Source organism: Meleagris gallopavo, chromosome 8 (genome assembly GCF_905368555.1).
Source record: "Meleagris gallopavo chromosome 8, MGAL_WU_HG_1.1, whole genome shotgun sequence".
NCBI classification, from domain to species: Eukaryota; Metazoa; Chordata; class Aves; order Galliformes; family Phasianidae; genus Meleagris; species Meleagris gallopavo.
The window spans coordinates 19,758,113-19,779,179 of NC_139411.1; the positions used below are offsets into that span (position 1 = coordinate 19,758,113).

General features: G+C 38.0%; 2 protein-coding genes across 9 annotated transcripts in view; one reads left to right on the top strand and one right to left on the bottom strand.

Moving 5' to 3' along the window:
- Nucleotides 1–1,287: 1,287 nt before the first annotated feature.
- Nucleotides 1,288–17,345, bottom strand: CEP55 (centrosomal protein 55). The gene is made up of 8 exons (XM_010714552.4): nucleotides 16,905–17,345; nucleotides 15,102–15,386; nucleotides 12,365–12,430; nucleotides 11,727–11,868; nucleotides 9,480–9,793; nucleotides 7,674–7,745; nucleotides 6,792–6,917; nucleotides 1,288–4,734 (listed from the first exon to the last, which is right to left on the bottom strand). Exons 1-8 carry the CDS (start codon nucleotides 17,085–17,087, stop codon nucleotides 4,531–4,533), a joined length of 1,392 nt encoding a protein of 463 aa, XP_010712854.1. The 5' UTR covers nucleotides 17,088–17,345; the 3' UTR covers nucleotides 1,288–4,530.
- Nucleotides 17,346–19,084: 1,739 nt separating this feature from the next.
- MYOF (myoferlin) overlaps nucleotides 19,085–21,067 on the top strand; it is a 67,429-nt gene continuing 65,446 nt past the window's right edge. For 3 of the 8 annotated variants that reach the window (XM_010714553.4, XM_019617667.3, XM_019617668.3), the window contains exon 1: nucleotides 19,092–19,539. In XM_010714553.4, coding sequence (XP_010712855.1) covers nucleotides 19,452–19,539 — 88 coding nt within the window. In that variant the 5' untranslated portion in view covers nucleotides 19,092–19,451. Of the gene's footprint in view, nucleotides 19,540–21,067 lie in introns of all 8 variants that reach the window. The other 5 variants (XM_085228935.1, XM_019617666.3, XR_014884585.1 and 2 more) reach the window with 4 other exon arrangements.

Below are 21,067 nucleotides of genomic sequence, written 5' to 3' on the forward strand. Positions count from 1 at the left end.
TATTGTAGTCTGATATTGAAGCACCACTGAACTTATAAGCACTGCTCCTCTCCTGCCAGCCCTGCCCCAGCTCTCTGATATTAATTTTCAGCTGTGCGTAGTTACATTCCTGCTGATGAGCTCTAATGCAGATCCACCAAAGAATAGACTATATTGTTCCTCTGAAGGATTTATAAACAAAAATTGTCATCAACCTGTCTTCTTCATGAGGTGTATTCGGACTTTCTCTGAATACATCTGTACACTGGGTTGCACACATTCAGAAATCATAAATATCATCATTTTCTCTCATATTCCACAGACAGTAGTTAGAGAATGCCCTTATTTACAGACTGGCTTGCTTTCTTTCCATTATATCTTAGAAGTGACTTGTTGAGATCAGCAGAGATTCTTCAGGTCAGAATTAGGATAAAAGCTTTGATTTTGAAAGTCAGGCATTTCTGAAGTAATTGGCTACAGAGTAACTCCCTGCAACCAAAAAGTGCTGTCCTTCTTGAAGAGGTTTGTGCTCAGCTAGCACAGAAGATGAGAAAAACAGAAAAGCCATTCTTGCAACACCAGTGAAAGTACAGATAACTCCTTTAAATTATGATGTAAAACCCTCTGACTTCCCGAGTGTAATGCTAAATCATATTAATTATTTCCCCCACTGCTCATGTTTTTTGTTATCTATGGCTGGTTAGGATCTGGTTACATGATAATTTGAAACAAGATAATTAAAGAGAAGCAACGTAGAGCTTCTCATAAGCCATGTCCAGACACATGTACACCTAAATTAGGCTGTATAGTTTTCCATCTAATTGAATGAGATAATACTGACCAGATCATACTTGTTACGTTAATAAAACTTGAGCTTTTGCTAATGCACTGTGCTTGCTCACTGCTTTGGAGAAGATCAGAGAAATTAAACCTGGCTGCACTTTTGTCAGGAGGCAAGCTGGTATTGACTTGATAAAGCCCAAGACTTCTTTATTTGAAGGATGTTCTGAGGCACGTTGTCTCGCTCTCTCATTTTGAGACTTCTCACTCAGCTTGAAGCACTTAGGCTGCCAGTTGGCTAGAATGGCAACAGAAATGAACTCGGGTCCTTGGAATGGATTAGAAAGTTTTATGTCACTGTCCCTGTGGAGATTTTACAGCCTCAGTGAGCAGTGTTTCACTGCTCATCTACCCCAACCAGCAGAATGATTTTCCTTATGTCAGAGTTTCTTGAAGCAGAGTACTTGAAATTAGATGTGGTATTGCAGCTAAAACACTCATCATTATCATGTAGAAATGCAAAAAATGTGCAAAACATAAAAGTATGTTTATTCATTATGTAAAACTGCTGTACAATCTTGCAAGTATGATAATGTGTCACACTCAGTTTCTGAAACTTTCCTGAGAATTTGATAAACTGTCATACTACCGATTTTGCTTTTAGGTAGTTGATTATTACAAGTATGAATAGTTACTCTATTCATCCTGTTTCAGCTCATTAGCCTTGAGAAACTGAAAATGATATCCTCTGAAGAGCTCCTAGTTCCTACCTTGGATTATCTCAGACTTCATGTATACAGTGTTGCAGCATCACGTGCCTCACCTTTGAAAATCTAAAGTAGTTTTGGAATCAAATAGATTAACCTGGGATTGCCTAATACATCCCTGACTTAACCATTTCATATTTTAACAGGAGTTAAAACGTCACTGTCCTTGTCTGGTAGATTCGTAACTGCTCAACCTTGGGTTGCATCTTGAAAATAGCCCAAACAGACCTCCCCCGTGACAATGGTTCTTTTTAATACCTGGAGACTTTCAACAAGATCATTCCTTACTGCAGGGAACAGATCCACTGGGCTAAAAAATTCTGTCGTGTTTTTCAAATTAGAGGAAAGAAAAGATTTAGAACTGCTACAAGTGTTGTACGCACTGTAGCTTGTATTTTAAGATAGTGTATCTTTCTTGTATGATATAATTTTTACCATCTTTACAATGAAACCAACTGCTACTGTAATCTTAACTGTTCAAGGACATACAAGATGTGGAAATTAATGGAAATTAATAGGTTGATTGGCAGTTTAAAATAGAACTGCCACATTTTCGTTACTTGTAATCTCTCACCTACATCTGCTTTGATACAGAGATATCACGAGGATGGCAATATTCCCCATAATCTTGTCTTGAGGACACCATACCATTCACGGTAACATTAGCTGCCAGAGGCATCCAGTTCTCTAAATATTTGTGTGGTTCAGCATGATTCTTTTATAGCGTAACATGCACTATGCCTTCCTGCCATAATAAATTTGCGTGGTTAAAGTGGTTTATAATATAGCTTGCCTAAACATCTGTAAAACAGCTGTTGGCACAGAGCAAATAACTGCACAAAAGATTACCAAAATCAGGAGCAAGAAATAAAGTTGTGCAAGCAAATAAGTGATGAACAGTTGATTGAATGGTTGATTGGGTACAACCTTACATTAAGTTGATGCGTAAGAGTTATCTTTCAGTTGCTGTTACTTCATTAGAAGTTGTCCTTCTTTTGTAAACAAAAAAACAAAAAAACAAACAAAAAAAAATTTGTTAGGCCCAGTATAGCTTTCATTCCAATCACACTCATCGCATCAAAAGCACTTGATTCATTTTCTATTTACAAAGAACCACATATGTGAAAGCCAGGACTTATGAATATCTGTATTAATCCATAAACTTTCCTAGACTGATATCTTTGTACGATGCAGACTTCAGAGTTTTTTCAATGTTGAAATACAGTTGTGTTAAAATTCAGTTACTTAAAATAGACATAAGAATACTGCTGAAACTGACAATGTAAAAAGCTCTTGAGATACCAGCATTTTTTTTTTTTTTAAATTCTTGCCTTAATTATTAAACTTACAGCTAAGTCCTAGCAGTAAGACAAGCATTAGGTATAAACCCACCTTCTGAAGACAAAAAGAGAGAAAAGCAGCAGAGCTTTTACAGGACCTGTTTACATTCAGGAAAAAAAAACTTCAGTCTAGAATCTTTCTTCACCTCTAGTGACCACAAAAGAGAGACAGTGATATGACCTGCATGCCTTATGAAAGAGCAAGAGTGCCCCTCTATAGTTGGTAGTAATAACAAATTTGTGATCATGCATTCAAAGTAGGACTTTTCACACTCAAGAATTTCATTTTGCTACTTTTCAAACATCAATGCTGTACAAATGTATCATTACATTCACATATGGTGCACTAACAAAAGTGCAACATAAGATAGGTTATTATATATAGGTCTAAGCATGTTAAATCCAGAGTAGGTGTTGGAATAAACAAAACACTTTAAAAGATATCAGTTTATCAACTTTATCTGAATCCCCACCATTTAATACTAAATAACTGAGCAGCTAATGAGCTGTAGTCTTTCAGTCCTCTTTGGTAGTACCAGCTTTAATAAGAAAGCATTTTAGGCTAATTTAAGAAAGTCTCAATTATTGCAGAGACGACCTGCAGCAGGCAAACTTATTTCATCTATAATACATAAAAGATCAGAATTTATTGCAGAAACCACACTGAATATACAGCTGGGAATAGAGAACTAGCTGATTAATATGTTGTTAAAAGACACTTAAACTTCTAAAAAAAGAAGTTCAGTAAGTGATTAAAGGTCATTAGGTTGAAATGAAAAGCATGGTTATCCTGAATTTAAAAGATGTGAAATGAAGGGAATTTCCATCATGACAAAAACTTTAGGATTCTGAAGCACAGTTTGCTTGCCAAATTGTCAGAGACAAAGATTAGCCTGACAATCAGTAAAATTGAGAAGTGGTGATATAATTGTTGTCTTTAAGTATTAGCTTTTAACAACAATATGATGCAATATTACAATAATAATTGGAAACAACTTGAAAATACCCCTATATTTAAAAATAATGTTTAACCATTCAAGAGTAGGGAGAACTTTATGGGTCAGATGCACAAAGTGACAGTGGCAAGCAATTCCAAATGGTACACCAGGGATAGTGTGTGTGCAGGTAGTTCGCTGGTCTCAGCAAACAATAGAATTGTAAGAGAAGTTAATTTTTTCTTAATGCTTGCCTTCCAAGTAGTCCTCAATTTAATCATTCTTACAATAACGACTTGTACTTCCTTACAGGTAAAATGAGGAAAATGCTCACAACAAACCCAGGTTTACAGCAGATTTTGAGAGAATTGTGCTGTGATCACAAAACAATAACACTCCATTTTGTCAGTTTCAGAACTGGATAGATCAAGTATGAGTCTGACACAATAGATGCATTTTTACTTTTCTCATTTTTAATAGTGCAAAAAAATCAGTAGTTTACTTTATGAAAATAACCTTAATTCTATAGATATTTGCATTTGCAAGCAAAAATGCAATGACCATTTCCACAAGAGCCAAGTGGAAAATTTGATGCCAAATAAATTACTGTTTTAATTGAACAGAAATAGAAAGTCCTTCATATAGCTTTAAAAGAAAACATTTACAAAAATATTTTGCCTTTTTAAACAGTATACTGGCAGTGCATAAAGAGCAAATATAAGTCTGAGCTTAAGCTGTACAGAAATCAATATGCGCTAGTAATTCTCTGTGCTGGCTTGTTGGATACTGCACTTTACATCTGGGACACTCAAGGAAACTTTCATCAAGGAGATTTGAATGTTTCTGGGAAGGACTACTATCATATGCTGCAATCTTCTCTTCAAATGCAGCTTGCAAATCTTCTTGTGGTTCCATATGTCCAGACTCCTGGAGCTTTTGGAAAAGGAGCAGCTTTAGTGAAGAACTGAGGCATGCTTGAATGAGGTTCTGATTATATAGATGTAGGAAGAAAAGATTTGATGGCACACAAACCATGTGTTACATACAGTGCTAAGGACAGAATTTTAAAGATGGCTAAATGCAGTTATGCTACTTGCATTAATAACAAGGGGCAATATGGGCCTGTTGAATAGTTTTCATACAGTATATGAATTAGATTGCAGGTAGCTTTTCTGCAGGCTACTTAACACAGGCTTACCAAAACATCTCAAGTATATGGTTAAGAGAGCACATCAATTACATTATAGCAGTATTTAATATATACTCTTCGTTTGAAGTAGCTTCTCTACTTCATGAGCCACTGAATGAGAACATAAGTCTTGTCACTTTAAACACTGTGCAGCAGCTATCAGAGTATTTCATAAGATATAAAAAAAACATGGAAGCTATGATAGCAAGCTTCAGACTCACACATTATCATTGCTAATCTGCAGCTACTTTGCCATCTTACAACTTTCATACACATTCTAATTAAAAGGCTATTAAAATTTCTGCACCCTAAACACTGAACAATGGAACATGACTTGCAGAAATGTTAGTACTGAATACAGATCTTAATGCATTTTTGTCTACATACATAGGGTTGTAAGGTTGTGTATTTTTGAGGGGGAAGAAGGAAAGAAGAAGGGAAGAATGAAGGAAATGAACACTGACTGAAGCTTTCTCACAGCAGGACCACAAGCCTCATGAGAATCAAACGTTGAATACTATATTTATTTTAGAAATTCCTTTGAAAGTTCTAAAAACATGCCGTATATGTACCAGGGAATTCAACATTATTTACAATTACACCTACACTTAGGAAATTTCTCCTTTTTGCAAGGAATCCTTATCCAACTATCTTTCTAGGCATTCATAAAGTACCCCCCCAATCAAATGCACCAATCCTCACTACAGAGGATGCTGCCTCTGCCTAATTTCCTTCCTAAACTCTGCCTTAATTTTCCCTTCTCCACCTGACACTGTGAACTACAGTCTCTACGCATGAAGGTTTCCCTTAATGGGCAACAGCACCCAATAGCTATCCATCCAACTTCTCCGCACAGGGAAACTGAACACTGCAGCCCTGCAGAAGTTTCAGCAGCTCCTGCAGCTGGATTTTCTAGAGGCATCTGCTGGCAGTAGCAGCAACTATGAGACAAGAATTCCCCTGCTCTGCAACTTGTTAGTGGCTTTAGGATTCATCTTTTCTGTAAGAAGCAAAGCAGCCTCAAACCTGATCTAATGAAGGATACAGGCACCTAATTTTTTTTTCTTCTGAACCTCATTTAAATAAGTCCAGAACTGCAGACTCAACAATTCTATTCAGCCATCACAGTTCCTTAATATAGGAACACCAACAGTCAAAATATATTTTTGCTGAAGACTGAAACACTCCTGGATACAACAGAGCAAACAGATTAGTGGATTGCTTGATGTTTAATCTTTCCTTTTGAATTTCTGTTGAAACCAGTGGTCAAATCTAGGTTGCTTTCTTTGGGATTATATAAGTAGCAAACAGACCATGTCCCTCACAAAATACTAACATCCCTTTTTAATCATAGGAGTTAAACAGATCTTTCTGAAAATGGATGAATATTAGTAATCCATCCATTCCATGTAACAGAGATATAGGATAGGGTCTGAGGAGAGGGATTCAGCTGTAAGGGTTGTGCCTTGTTGACCAACAGCAAGTTTAAGTAGAAGCATACTACACTACTGGTTCTGTACAACAGACAAAACTAGAAATACACTGTGACAAAACAATTATCTTTGCTATCAAGGAATCTGACTATTCTGCATCTCCTTCTGCAGTATCATTTCTCCAAAACAGAATTTGTATTTAACTAGCTAATGTAGGGTTCTGCATCATTGGACTGCATAGCTAACAGATGTGAGCAACTACAGTGAATACCTGATGACATGAAGAGAAGGCTCACTACACTCCTGGGTGAGAAGTTGTTCATTTATGCAAAATTCCTGAGTTAACCTGCAAGTTATTCAGTACGTACCAGAGGTTCAAGACGAGTTATTTGCTCCCTAGCCTTGAACAATTCCTTAAAGATTTTGTTTAATTGATGCTTCAAGTTCTGGCGGTCAAGCTTTTCATTCTCCAAGTCTGCAGTGCATATTTGGATCTTGCAACCCACAAAGGGAAAAGATGTAGAATTATCAAGAACATGGTGGAAGAAGGGTGATTTTTCTTCTTTACATATTTAAAGCAAGCTTTACTTATAATCATATCCTAAAATACATTAAAATCATTTGTTCCTTTCATTTCAGTAGAATTTGTATGCTCAATTAATAATTAGAGGTAGAGTTATAAGTTTTTTTGGTTGAAGGATATTTCATCTGTCTCATGCTCCTAAACTGAAGGTTTTCTGGAAAAGCATATAGTGGAAGTTTCCCCCCAGAAATGCCAGTTCCTACACCATTATCTTTGTTGGAGCAATTTGAAAGGAAACTATGGACAACGTTATACCACAGCTTAGCAAACATACAACATTTTCTCCCAAGGATTTAAATGAGATCTCTAAAAACTTCCTTGAAAAAACAGAGCAGATGGCAATGCAGTTATTTGCATGTTCCAAGTTTCAATGAGCTGATTAGTTTTAGGATGTTTCCCAGACCTACTTTGAGGCTGTACAGTATTTATTTGAACAAATGATTCTGCAGAAAGTAGCATTAGTTGCAGCCTCTTACAGATTTCCTCCAGAAAACAAGAATTTTTAGAAGCACAGAAGGATCACCCAGAATTGCCTATTAGTATCTATTATTACTTTAATACACCACTTACTCTTAAATTTGAAGTATAATATGCAAAGACTTTCTAGAACAATTTAAGTATCAAATTCTTGATAAATGAAGTCACATCTGAACATGTAACTGCATACCTGTTGTTCCAACAAAGCTATCCTAGCATGTTCCTCCTGCTGCTTGAGCAATGATTTACGAAGAATCTGTACCTACAAGACAGAAAAACCAAGCAATTTCAATGTATAGTAAGTTTAAGAAAAAATTCAAGGAGGAATGGAACTAAACCTCTGTATGCCTGTGCCAGCAGAAAACATGCTTATTTTACAGCAGCCAAACAGGATTCAAATACCTCTCCTTCCCTGGGGAAAACCCCAGGAAAATGTTATTACAATACAGAGTAAGGAAGAATGTAGATTAATGTTTTACTGAGTAAAAAAAAAAAAAAAAAAGGAATAAAACTGAACTTTCCCAGGTGATTGGCTGAACAGAAAAATACATGTATAAAAAAAGCCTACGTTTAACTAATATGACATGATGCTATTGTTTTTAATATGTAGTTTAGCTTACTTTAAATAGAACTGAAAAGTTAGAAAATACTCAACTATAAGGCATTAACTAAATGCATTTAAGATATCCATTTACAGGACATATCAAACTTTTAAAGTGAATGCTTTTGTTCTGTTGAAAAAATACAAAATAAGTTTATTATTAACCTGTGATAACACTAGCCTGTATCTAGAGAGCTAGTCTGATATTCTAGTTTTAGCCTAAATCAGTGTCTATTGAATTGTATCTTACTTGAAATTTCAGCTCTATTGACCACCAAGTACAAAGGGTATCTATCTTATTTGGATGACTTGAGTACAGTCCATAAAGAAGAACTTGCCAGGTTCTCTTCATCTAAGAGATGGCCATGATCTCACGTCCAGAAGAAGTTTTATTAGCACAATGCTGACAGGAATACTTTGTTTTAATTTACCACTGTAGTTGTCCACATATGACAATTCCAAACAAGCTGTAAGCACTAAATTATTTTTAACATTACAATACAGCATAAGCATGTTTTCCCAACTCTGCTCAGCCAGATAGGTAGTGAAAAGTAATTGGGCTCAAGAAAAAGGAAGAATCAAGAACTTCACATCATGACTTAGTTAAATAACATTGTTTGCAAGTTACTCTCTGGGAAACAGGCAAGCCCTGCAAACAGTTAGAAAGTGATAGAAAAGCAACAGGTGAGGCAACAGTGAAAGCCATGCATAACAAACAGCTTGCCTCACAGGCAACTTCCTGGGCTCTGTAATGAGTTACAGAACTCTTGTCATTGGCTTCTACTATAGTTGTCTCCAAGACAGTGATAGTTGAAGTTCCGTTGCATCCCTTATATACACATTGCTTTTCAGGAGTGAGATGCACTTGATAGTGTTTTATTCATGGCATAATAAAGAAATCCAAGAATGGGATCTGAGTGGGGGGGAAAAAAAAGGGAAAAAAAAATGGCATAGGGTGCAACATTCAGTTGGAGACACTATCCAGGGAGATGTGTCTGTTTATCCAGTAAATGTTAGACCACAGCTGATAGTAAACACCAGTGATATTCCACTTCGGATCACACAATAACATACATTAAACTTGACTTTTTACCTTTTCTGTTCTCATTCACCGATAATCTTGAGGATGAAGCCAGATTAAAATCTATGACGCATTCTCCTGCTCCATTTTATGCCCCACAGTACTACTGAAATAAGCAAGCTCATGTTTAAATGAGTAAGTTTCACAAAACCAGATCGCTAAACCAGCATTAAAGGATTCAGTTTTAACCACAAGGAGGATGTGAGTATAGGTGAACGCAAATAGTTATCAGACCAAGTGACTGTTCCGATGAAGTATGGCTTTCCAGCTCTCTTGATTCTTTGCTAATGATCTTCAGTTTTTCATCTGCTTACCTGAGATAATAGATCTTCAGACTTTTTCTTTTCCTCTCGTAGCTGTAGTTTAATACTTTCGTTTTCTTGTTTTAGTATCTGTATTTTCTCTCCTTTAATTCTGTTTTCATTTTCTTGATCCTTCATTTCAACAAAATGTTGCGACTGCAGTAAGGCATTTAAGCTCACTATTTCTTGTCGTCTTTGTTCATACTTCTTTTTGAACTCATTAAGTTCACATTTCAACTGGATTACAGTGCATCTTTCAGCTTCAAGATCACTCTTTGCATTTTCTAAAAGCTGATCATAATGTTTTTGCTTTTCTTGTAGATGACCTTAATGAGACAGATAAGGAGAGAACTACATAGAAAAACACTTCAGAAGCAGAGCACCAAACTTTTGATAGCATTTTGAAGCATACTGATGTAAATTGACATTTTAGTATGTTACACAGGCTAGATCATCACCAAACTAAATTAAAACAGCTTTATAAACGTCTAAAGCAGAAAAACCTTCTCCAAGGATAGTTACTGGAAAACAGCAACTTGACTTCCATGTAGTGTTACAGCCACTTCCTTCACTAACTGTTAAAGCAGTGTTACAGCATTTGTCCTGAGTACACGAGCTGCACGGTCCCACTAATAGTTCTCCTGCAGCCTCATGCATTATACTGCAACATTAAAACAGATCAAAAGACATTAGAATCTCATGTTTCAATCTAGGCTCCTTAGTCAAGGTTCCATCATTACTCTCTCCCTAGAGACACCCTGGGGGGCCTCGTAAGTTCTGCTTTATCACCACAGAAATGGAATATCTGTTGTCTTCAAATTGTACATGATCACTTCTACACAGCATTTAAAGGAAACTGAAGTAGGTCTTTTGATCAAGAATGCCTTTTTCTTGGCTAATGACCTTTGCTTAAATCGCTGTTCAAATAGTTTATGCTTGTTGACCCAAGAAAAGCTTAAAAACTAGGAAAGAGTGCTCCACAGAAATTTAGAATATAAAGTATACCCAGAATAAGGAATGCTATCATTCACAGTCCCTTGTGATTTCTGGTACTCAAGTTTTTGTCTTGTGTACTTCTCCTGTTGAAGGCTTCCCTCATGTTCTTCAAAGTGTAACTTACTAGGGAAAGTTTCTTCCTTGAATGTTCAACACTCCCCAGCTAAGGCTAAGCCTTAAATTCATTAGCAATACTCCTTTACAGGGCAATGAGCTCTTCAGAGAGATGTCAACATTTTCCTTGGAAAAAAATTCTCAATTTGTATAGCTAGCTTTTTTTTTTTAAAAGCTTTGATTTCTACTGCTGTCTATTTGCTTGAAGAGGAACACTCATCCCCTTTCTGTGTTTTTTGGCTGCTTTGATGACAAAGCTTTGACCATAGTAACTGATTACTTCATCTGGTGAGCTACTACAGGCTGCCCTCCCTCCAATACACTGTCTTAAAGAAAGATTTAAAAAAAAAAATAACATTTCACAGTTTTCTGTAAGGTTACCAGCAGCAACATAGAAACAAAGCCACTGCTCATTAATTACAAAGTGTAATTAACCATAGAACTATCCTCACCTGGAGTAATAACATGCCTGTTTCATAAGTTTACCTTGCAGATCTGCTGCAGTATGAAACTGATAATTTGACATGAAAAGGAAGCCAACTCCTTCTGGCTCTTCTGTTCAAGATTATTTTAATTTTATCCTACAAGCTGGTCAAGCATGACTCAAGTCAATCTGAATATGTGCTACAGAGAAGGTGCTTACTGAGGAACTGCACAACATGGAAGTAAGCTAGAGGTAACCAGATCCATTATTGCAAAACATTCTGGACAAGCGTCAAAATCTATCACAGATGCCAAATGATCTGTTTGGATGAATAAAGAACATGCCGGGCTTGAGTCATTTTTATAATATTTATTTTGAAAGAAACAGACTGATACACACCTAGCCAGTAAATTCTTAATGCTTCCTTTATGGAGGCTAACAGTGTACTTTGAAGGATGGGAGATATGCATGTATTTGCCTCTACACTTTCTGCAAACAGAAAGGTGGCCAATAAACTGTCAAAGCTTTTAAAAATTGTTTAGCAAAGTAGATAGGAACAAGAGGAATTGATCAAGTAATACAACTGAAAAAACAGGAAACAAAGAAATTCAAAAGTTTTACAAATAGAGCAAAGTATTATGAAGTCAGTCATGATTACTTCTATTATTTATAGGAAATTTTTACAGATAATTATGGTTTCAGTCATTCATGGAAAAAAAAAATACCTTCTGCATTAAATTCTTTGGGTTGTTGCTGACTAACAATTTCTGACCTCTGCTCAAGTTCCAAGATCCTTCCCAGCAGTCCCCTGACATATGCTTCACGTTGCTGGTCATACAGTAACCATTGTTGGTTTTTCTCAAGAGCCTTTGTGAAGAGAAAAAAAGAATAAAAAAAGCCTCTAGTACTTCACCAGATTTGAAACTATTATTCACCTTGTTTCTTAGTGAATGAGAAAAACTACGTATTTTATTTGTTTAAAGAAAAGCTACTTAGTTTCCCAGCAAACTGCATTAATCTTTTCTGCATAATCAATAAAACCCTTCTTGGTGTTATTGAGCATAAGTTAAAAAGCAGCAATATTAAATTCTGATTGGCTTATTTACTGGAAAAGGGAAATCACTGAAAAATTTGATGATTCATGCCTCAGATAATGAATTAACCTTTCATTTTGTCAAATACAGTGGACAAAGCTAACATTACAACTTACAGTCAAATGTCAGATATCTTCTTAGCAGCTTTATCTGATAATATCTTCTATCATACCCTCTGAGGTCCCATTCTAACCAAAAACATATATGGTGATAGTTTACATTCTTATACAATACATGATTTTACATGGACTGTTTCCAGGAGAACTTACATCTTTTAGCTGCTTTTCAACTTCACTAAGATTGGTTGAAGATCCAGGGCTGTTTATTACAGTTTCCTACAGACAAAGAGCAATCAGTTACATTCTTTAAAATAGAAGAGTATATCTAGTTCTGTTTAACTATTAATCTCAGGGTCAGCATAAGAGTAGTTTAAAATTTAAGATGCATTTATCTGACAGTTGAATTAAAAAAGAAAATCTATGTTCTATTTTTAGAACAAACTAAATTACATGGGAAAACATTACATAGATTTTTAAAAATCTTCTGGAAAATATAGGACATCTTAATTTAGTTCACTGAATAACTGTTACAATAAAACATCTCATAAGAACAACACTTTTGGTTGAACTTCTGTCTTGACAGACCTGAAGGGTAACAGGAAAGCTTCTGAAGAATTCAAGCATCTACAGTTTTTATTTAAAAGAAAATATAAATTAATTTTTTCTATTTTCATATCATTATACCAGTTTGACAATAAAACAGACCTATAGTAGTTGTTGGGGGAAGCCAGAGAACTTAAACTTCAAGATAACCATAGGATTATATTTTATATATATAATATATATTATAAACACTTGGAAAAGGATGCCTGTTCAGAACCGTAAGGACATACGAGTTTTCCAATGCCCAATCAACAGCAGAGCACTTAAAGTATGAGTTTCACAGTTCTTTAGCCCCACTTAGAACTGAAAATCTGTTAAACATTTAAACTTCGTTCATAATATGTTGTTTATTCACTGTACAACAGAAAGCTTTTCAAAGTTGTGTAGATAAGCCAGAAGGAACTTGTAAGGACACAAATGGAGGTTAGAAAAATGTAGTTGGATTTAGCTAAAGTATTCCTGTTTTTGCAGAATGATTTAGAACAAGTTTCATGACTGAAAAATACAAGAGATTTTAAAGTTGGACACAATTATTAAAGCTCAGTTCTAATAGGATTTCAATTCACCACAACTATTCAGATTCTCTTTAAAATTTCTGTAAATATTAGAACTTGTGCATCAGTGAAAACTGTACCACTTCAAGTTGTCATACAGCTGTTCTTTCCACTTCAGAGTATAGCTGCTGCTTGTGCATCACCTAGCAGTTTTAAGAAACACTGCTCAGTGTTCTCAAGTTTCCCAAAACATCCAGTAAGAAAGTCTAAAAATATTGTTGTCCTCTACTAATATATCAGTAAGAATTTAAACTAAAAAAAAATCTAGAAATCAGAATCCAATTTATTACAGTCCAGAATGCCTTCCCTCAGGCTTCTTTTATCACCAGTTGCAAACAAGTTTTTCTAAAATACGAGTGTAATTTCTAGCATTACCAAAAAAAAAAAACCTGAACACTTACTTCACTGTTGAGGTAAGTAGTAATTACTCTTTAATCCTTCTGTTCTGTACCTGAGATTGAAAGATACACTTCCTGCTTAAAACTCCTTAACTAAGAACTGAAGACTCAGTACAGAAAGGAAGTGGTGGTCATCATCCTTCAAAAACCGAGGATTCTGCAAGCTACAGGATTCTTTACTCTTTTTTTTTTTTTAAATGACCATTATCTTGGTATGCCACTAAACCTTTCTGCAGAGTCAGAATATTATGTATATTAGAATATTATGTGTTCTGCCACTGAACTGTAGCTTTGTGCTGCCTGTAGCATACTATGCTAGATGCAGTAAGGAAAGTCCACACAAAGCAACTTACTGTTCAGAACTGCAGTTCTGCTATTGCTGTGCTACAAATTCCTGTATAGTGATTACTAGACAAATAAATCCATTGACAGGGACAGCATAAAAACCACGCTGAATGAATGTAAGTTTAAAGTTTTCTCTAACACTCTTCAGTGCTTTGAAATTAGACAGAATACCACTAGATGTAATGTGTTTATTTCCCAAGATACATATTTGTATCCTACTGAATAGTGTAGTATTATAATTGAAAATGAACAGATTAAATAAACCACCAACCTAACATAGTTGATAAAAGCTGAGTTTCTAGAAATTGCTCAACTTCATTATATAGCTTGGAGAACCAGCACCACCTACGGGTTGTAAACTGAGACTTGAAAGGAGCTGCTTTCAAGTACTGAACCCCGTGTGCCCCCTACTGAGACAATACTGAATTTTCCATAGAGCATTATAACAGGTGAAAAAGCAACAGGAGCAAACAAAATGCATCTGTAAAAGTAACAGAGTGCCTGACACCACAGCTATAAAGTTTAAATGAAAAATTACTCTATCTTCTGTTACACTGAAGTATTTATAATGCATTATGCCATGTTAACCAAGGAATAAATGAAGACTTGCAAGAGTAGAGAGGAGAAAGGTATTCTCACCATTTACCCTTAGCTAAACAGGTGGGGAGTTCAGCATTCCTTTAAGGCCGCACTTCTATTACTGCTGCCTTCCCACTCTGCTTACTCACTGAGCATACAAATCCATGAAGGCTACACTGTCTGCTAAAGCAATAGCAGGTCAATCCATACCATACCACCAGTCACACCTGCCTGGGCAAGAGCAGGGAGAGAGGTCCTGGCAGTACATAATTCTTCCCAGTTGTGCTACTAGAAGTTGTACTTCCTGACTGTTTTAGTTTTCAGTCTGGATGCCACCTGCTGTGTTATATGCTGAAACCTTACGTGAAGACTTGTGAGATTAAAGATTGCATTTTATAACAGATAGAGGTGCTCAGTGGGTGAAAATCCCTAACCTGTAAATAATTACTATATTTCTTTAGTGCTTACCTGGGATGCCTGAGAACTACCAGTTCTGTTTTCAATCTCAGAACATTTTGCAGTAATAGTGGATAAGTCACATTTTAATTGGTTCATTTCTTCTGACAGAGAACTAAGTAATTGTTCTCTCCTTTCTGCTTCCTTCGTTTTTTCTTCTAGTTGACTGTGTAATAAGGAGACTTCACTGTTCTTGTTTTTGGACTTAAGCCTGTCTCTTAGGTTTTGGATTTCTTTGTCCTTCTCTCCAAGAAGATGGTTGTATTTTTCTTTTTCTTTTTCAAGACAAAGAATTTTCTGAATGAAACAAAGAATTGGCACAAACAAGTATATTAGTGAGTAAATTATGAGTAAATTATTATATTATAGTATATCTGTATATACAGCAATAACATTAGCAAATGCACAGTTTAAGATATTCACTTTGAAATGTTCTCTTTGCCTTTAGTTACCTGAGAATATTACTTTTTTAGTAAAACAGACAACACTACAGCAATCACCTGAAATATTTCAAATGATTGTAAGAACAGTCTACATCAGATGAAACAAGAAAATAATGCAGAGAACTACATTTCACAGACTTGGTAAGCAGCTTCTCTTATGAATACAAATCACTATGGTGTATGAGCCTTAGAGTATAAGTATTATAACTACTCTAGAGCATTTCCAGTTCAAAAAGAGAAGCTAATACTTCTCTTAGCATCAGTAAGATATTTAGCAGTTTTTGAGGAGCAACTGAACTTTTTGTGCAAGTTAAATGATAATTACTCAAGCTGCAAAAGAGTCTAATAGAGCTTTCAGGAGAAAAATCTTATTTTCTTCATAAATTATCTAGCATTTTAGTTTAAAGATCTAGCAAAGGACATTTAGCTTTTTCCCCCCCCTACATTGTCTTTTAGGTAGGCTTCCACAACAGTAAATTCTTGAATAGCATTAGAATTTTGAGATACCTCAGAGCTAAACTTCACAGAATCACAGAACTTGTTACAATAGCAAGTAATTCCCCACAAGAAATATCAAGTCTGAAATCCTACAAGTGGCTATCAAGTCATTAGAAGGTGGCAGAGAAACTTAAAGCATTCACATTTTATAAGACCTCAGTTAGGGAGTGGTTTATGACCACAATGACCACTCCCAACACTCACTGAAGCTAGAACATTGATGCCTAATGGTATATCTAAGCATGCCTGTAATTGTCCACGTGTAAACTAGTAGCCAGCTATTAAGTAACCAACATTCAGCAAACAGCATACTCCACCACACACAAGAAATACACAGTAGGAATTTACCATAGCAATAAGGCATAACTGGTACTTAGACTCGCATCAGAACTGACACTACAGCACAGACACAGCAAAACCATTATGAAGAAGTAGCCCAGAAATACTGTGCCTGGTCTGTTAAGTATATCCCTTGAGAGAGTCCACTTAGAGTTTCCTAGTGTTTTTGGAAAGCCTAACACATCACACATCAAGCATAATTTCTTTTTCTGCAGCCACAGGTTTACCTTTAATGGACTACAAGGCATAGAAGTTGCAATGTTTTAGTTTTTGCTCTGAAATGAGCATAGAATAATAACATGAGGAATTAGTTACAGTTTTATTTACATATGGATGAGAAGGTGCTCGGCAGCCTCGTTCATACAAAGGACCCAATGCATTCAGGTCAGCTGGACACACCAGGACAGGACCAAACAGACCCAGTAGTGCTCCGGCCTCGAGCCTTTGTATATAACAGTCTTACCAAGCGACTTTATCTGCTCAGTTATCACGGGGAAATAATTGAGGACAGAAGCGTCACAGCGCATCCCCTCACCTCCAGCAGCCGGCTCCGCTCCGGGTCCTCTGCTCGGCCCTTCCCTTTGGTGATTTCCTCCAGGGATTTCTTTAGGGCTGCGTTCTCCTGCTTGTACTTCTCGAGATCGCTCTCTAGCCTGGAACTACCAGACTTTAAGCCCCATTTGCCAATAATGACGCCCTTGGCCGTCTTAGAATTCATTTTCCAGCGCCTACGCAGGCAAACGCGCAGAAAAGCCTTTTCCCCTAGCAGGACGGGGCCTCTCCCACAGCTCTGAGGGAGCTCAGACGACGCAGGGCTCTCAGTTCCCGCAGCGCCCCGCACCCGGCAGCGTGCACCGTTCCCCTACGGCGGAACCAGGCGGCCCACAGACCCGGGCGGTACAGGGCAGCAGCCGCCCCACTCAGTCCCTGCTTCGCTTCCGGGAGTTTGAATGCCGCGGCTGCACCATCGTCACTTCCGCCCGCGCCGCCTCACAAGTGAAGCGAGAGCTATGGCGTCCCCCGAGGGTTAAAATAGAGCGGGGGCGGGGATTGACGAGCGCTTCTGCGGGGGCGGGGCGAGAGGGTGGGGCTGAGGCGCACGTGCTGCCCTGGGACAGGTGGCCGTTAACGGCCGGTGATGCTCTGCTGGGGGCTTGAGAGGAGGCTCCCCATTGGCTGCCGCGGCGGTGGCAGAGCTCCCTGGCCAATACGGCGGGGCCTTCCTTCTGTTCTCCTCTTTGTGTTGCCCCAGCCCTTGCGCTCACACCTGGCCACAATGAGGTGAGGCTTCGTTTGGCTGTACCAGCACACCTGGAGCTGAGCTGGGTAGGGTACGCTGCTGGTTGTTTCTCTTGTACACAGTCATAATTAATTTTTGCTTAAGGGGATTTTTTAGTTTGTAATTAGAAGGTGGCTTTACCATGTAGGCTGGTGATAGGTATGCACTCCGTGTGTTAAGCGTGGCTGTCCTGCCCTGTGTGAGGCATTCAGACAGGAAGGTAAGTGGTAGCCAGGAGGGCTAAAAGGCTTAGAGTAGTGCTTATCTGAGTTGTTTGAGTCCAGTCAGGGCTATAGCTGTTCTGTTCTCATCACCTTTCCTGAACATCCATGTTGGATGGCTTCTTTTCCCTTGGGTTCCTCTCTGCTACCTAAAATCCATCCGTTTTCTCTCTGTAACTGCCTGAAAAGAAGCTGTGGTGGACGCAGGGTGGGTTGGTGTCTTCTTCCAGGTAGTAGTGATAGGAGAGGAAGTAATGGCTTTAAATTGCACCAAGGGAGGTTCAGGTTGGATGTTAAATGTTTTTCCTCAGAAATGGTGGTGATGTACTGGAACATGCTGCTTAGGGAGGTGGTGGGTCACCGTCCATGGAGGTGTTCAAGAAACATAGGTGTGGCACTGATGGACGCAGTCAGTGGGGGGAGGGGGAAGGCTGATGGTTGGGCTTTGTTATCTTAGAGGTCTTTTCCAACCTTAGTGATGCTCTGATTCATCTGAAAAAGGAAGCAAGTTTCATATCAGCTTCAAAAACAGTAAGTTATGGGTAGTTCCTGTGGGTCCCCATGTAAAAACTTGGTTGACCTTTGTGGAGGACTTATTCTGTGCTGTTTTGTTGGCTGCTCTCATCTCCGCTTAAAACACAGATTTTGCAGAAGTAGTGTGAACCACTTCTTTTTTACCTTTGGTTCATAACTGAGGAGAACCGTGATAAAGCTGAGGATGGGGTAGCTTGGAGCAAAGAGTTCTTGCTCTTGCCATGCAATTTTTAGTAAGATTTTTTTAGTGAAGTTTACTGCATGCATTTGTGTTTAAAATATAGGTCTCCAATACACAGGGTCTCATTGTCTTGGTTGTTTATTGCACATATTTGCTTAATTCCTGTACAGTTTTACTTATGGCTTCTGGTCATGTCTTTTTGAGACATCTACTAAATACATCGCATTAAATGTAGCGAAGGCAGTAGTTCGGCACAGCCTTCTTGGCAAAGTTTAGGAATCGTCTGCACAACGCACGGTGTGATTTTGGGTGGCCATGTGTGGAGGCAGCAGGTGCGCTGCGCGCTGCTGGTGGGTCCCGTCCAAGCGCAGCTGTTGTGTGACCGACTCTCGTTCGGCGCGCGGAGGTCTCGCAGCTGGCAGCAGGGGGCGCGCGCCTGCGGGGCCGTGCGGTCGGACTGAGACGTTCTAGAATGGAACGGAGAAAAAGCTACCGTGAAATGCAGTGCCTTGGTGTTTAGAGAGACAGATGCGATGCATCCTGACTGCTGGAGTTGCCTTGAATATGTTGCTCATGCTTGCCTTGGTTACTGATGCGCACCGACAAATCTGCCTTTTCTGTCGCTGGATCTCGCCAGTTAGAGCTCCTTTCGTGCAAAAACGCGGCGCTTGGTGTCAATTTACAGCCACTGAATTTGTCATAGCCTTTGGGAGCAGTTCGTCATAGACCCACCCCGAGCTCCGGCCGTGCCGTGCCATTCCCTGCCGCCTCTTCCTGCTCGCGCTGCCGCCCCGAACTGCGCCTGGGAGCCCGTGGCTTCCTTACGTGGCTCTGCGGGCAGGCGGCGTTCAGTGGCGGCTCGGAGCGATGCTCCGGGTGATCGTAGAGTCTGCGTCCAATATCCCCAAAACCAAGTTTGGGAAGCCAGATCCGATCGTTTCTGTTGTTTTTAAAGGTAAGGAAAGCTATCATACGGAAACCTCGCTTCTGAACGTTTAAGGATAGTGTCCTGTATAAGAGTTAGAAAAATCTGTAAAAACACGTTTGCGTGAAATTACCTCTGATGTACTGTTAGGAAGAACTTTAATTAGAGAGCCTGAAGTTACCTGCATGGGGTTGGACTTGGATGGAGTTCGCTGCTTTTTCCTGCACTTCTGTCATGGGATGCAGATTACGGGCTTTCGCAGAAGATCATCCCAATGCTTTAAAACCCAGCCATATTGCAGAGATTGATTTTTAATTTTTGATATCTAAAAGTACCATCTAATCAATCACTCCTTTGTCTTGAGTATTTTGCACAGCTGTTGCCCTCTAACAATGCCACTGTTGCAGCACTGTATCTTTAGTTGTTGACTTATTTGTTGCCGTATTACCAGTATGTAAAAAAGCAGTACAATTACTGAAGATGCTAGGGTAATTTTTTTAACAAGATGATTTGCACTTAAAATGTTTCAATTTTGAGACTATTTAATTTAAAGATGAAGGATGGGTAACACATTTTGCATTTTTAATGACTAGATGCATCTGGGATAGGGAGAAAACTGGTATAATTAGTATTTACATGTAATATATAAAAACTATATGCTTTAGCTATTGCCATCACTTGTAATATGTAAACTTTACTGTGTTTTATTATATGTTTTGCCATGTGTTTTACCTATTGCTATTATTTCCTCTCTTATATAGACTAAAGGAACTTGATTGCAAATATTGATTTATCTTAAAGGTGTAGAAACCCGCAAACTATTTTGGATCTTTAGATGAAACTGTGGCAAAGTTATCTGGTTTTCTAACTGCCCTGAAATGAGAATGGTATTTCTTAAAGCATGAAGTCATTAATCATTGGAAGGGCTTACTGCCTTCAGAAACCAAGTATGAAATCATGACATTTTGCTGGAGGCTGGAAGAGGAAGAGACAGTGGGTACTCAGTATCTTAACTTCCAGAATAAAAAGTTTGCAGATTCTTTAAAAAGACATGATATCATTCCATTTCCTTTTTTTTGCTCCTCATTCTCAAGTTTGTCTTGGATTTTCTGTGTTAGGGCAAGTGGCTGAGTCCGTCAAAGGAGCTATTCATATTTTCAGCTTCTTTTTCTTTGCTTTGCTTTCTTGTCTCAATTTTGCCTTTCTGTGTTATTTCTGTTCCTCTGTAGTTCCATACTACAGAGCTACCTTGAGCCTTCTCTTCTTTTGTACCTCAAGTGTCTGCTTAAATCTTGCCAGCGATCTACTGTTCTTACTATGTTGTCCAATATAATTCAGTTGTACTTAGTAAATATAATTTTCAGAATTCACTTATTTATTTTGGTATTGATGTTAGTACCCTAACACAAGAATTTTATAATAAACACTAAAGGAATGAGTTTACACTTATACTTTATGTTCTGTAATTGGCGTTATTGATATTCAATAATGTGGTCAGTTATTGTCTTCAATTTAACCTCACAATTTTGGCATTTAATTTATCCTTATGGCTGTCACT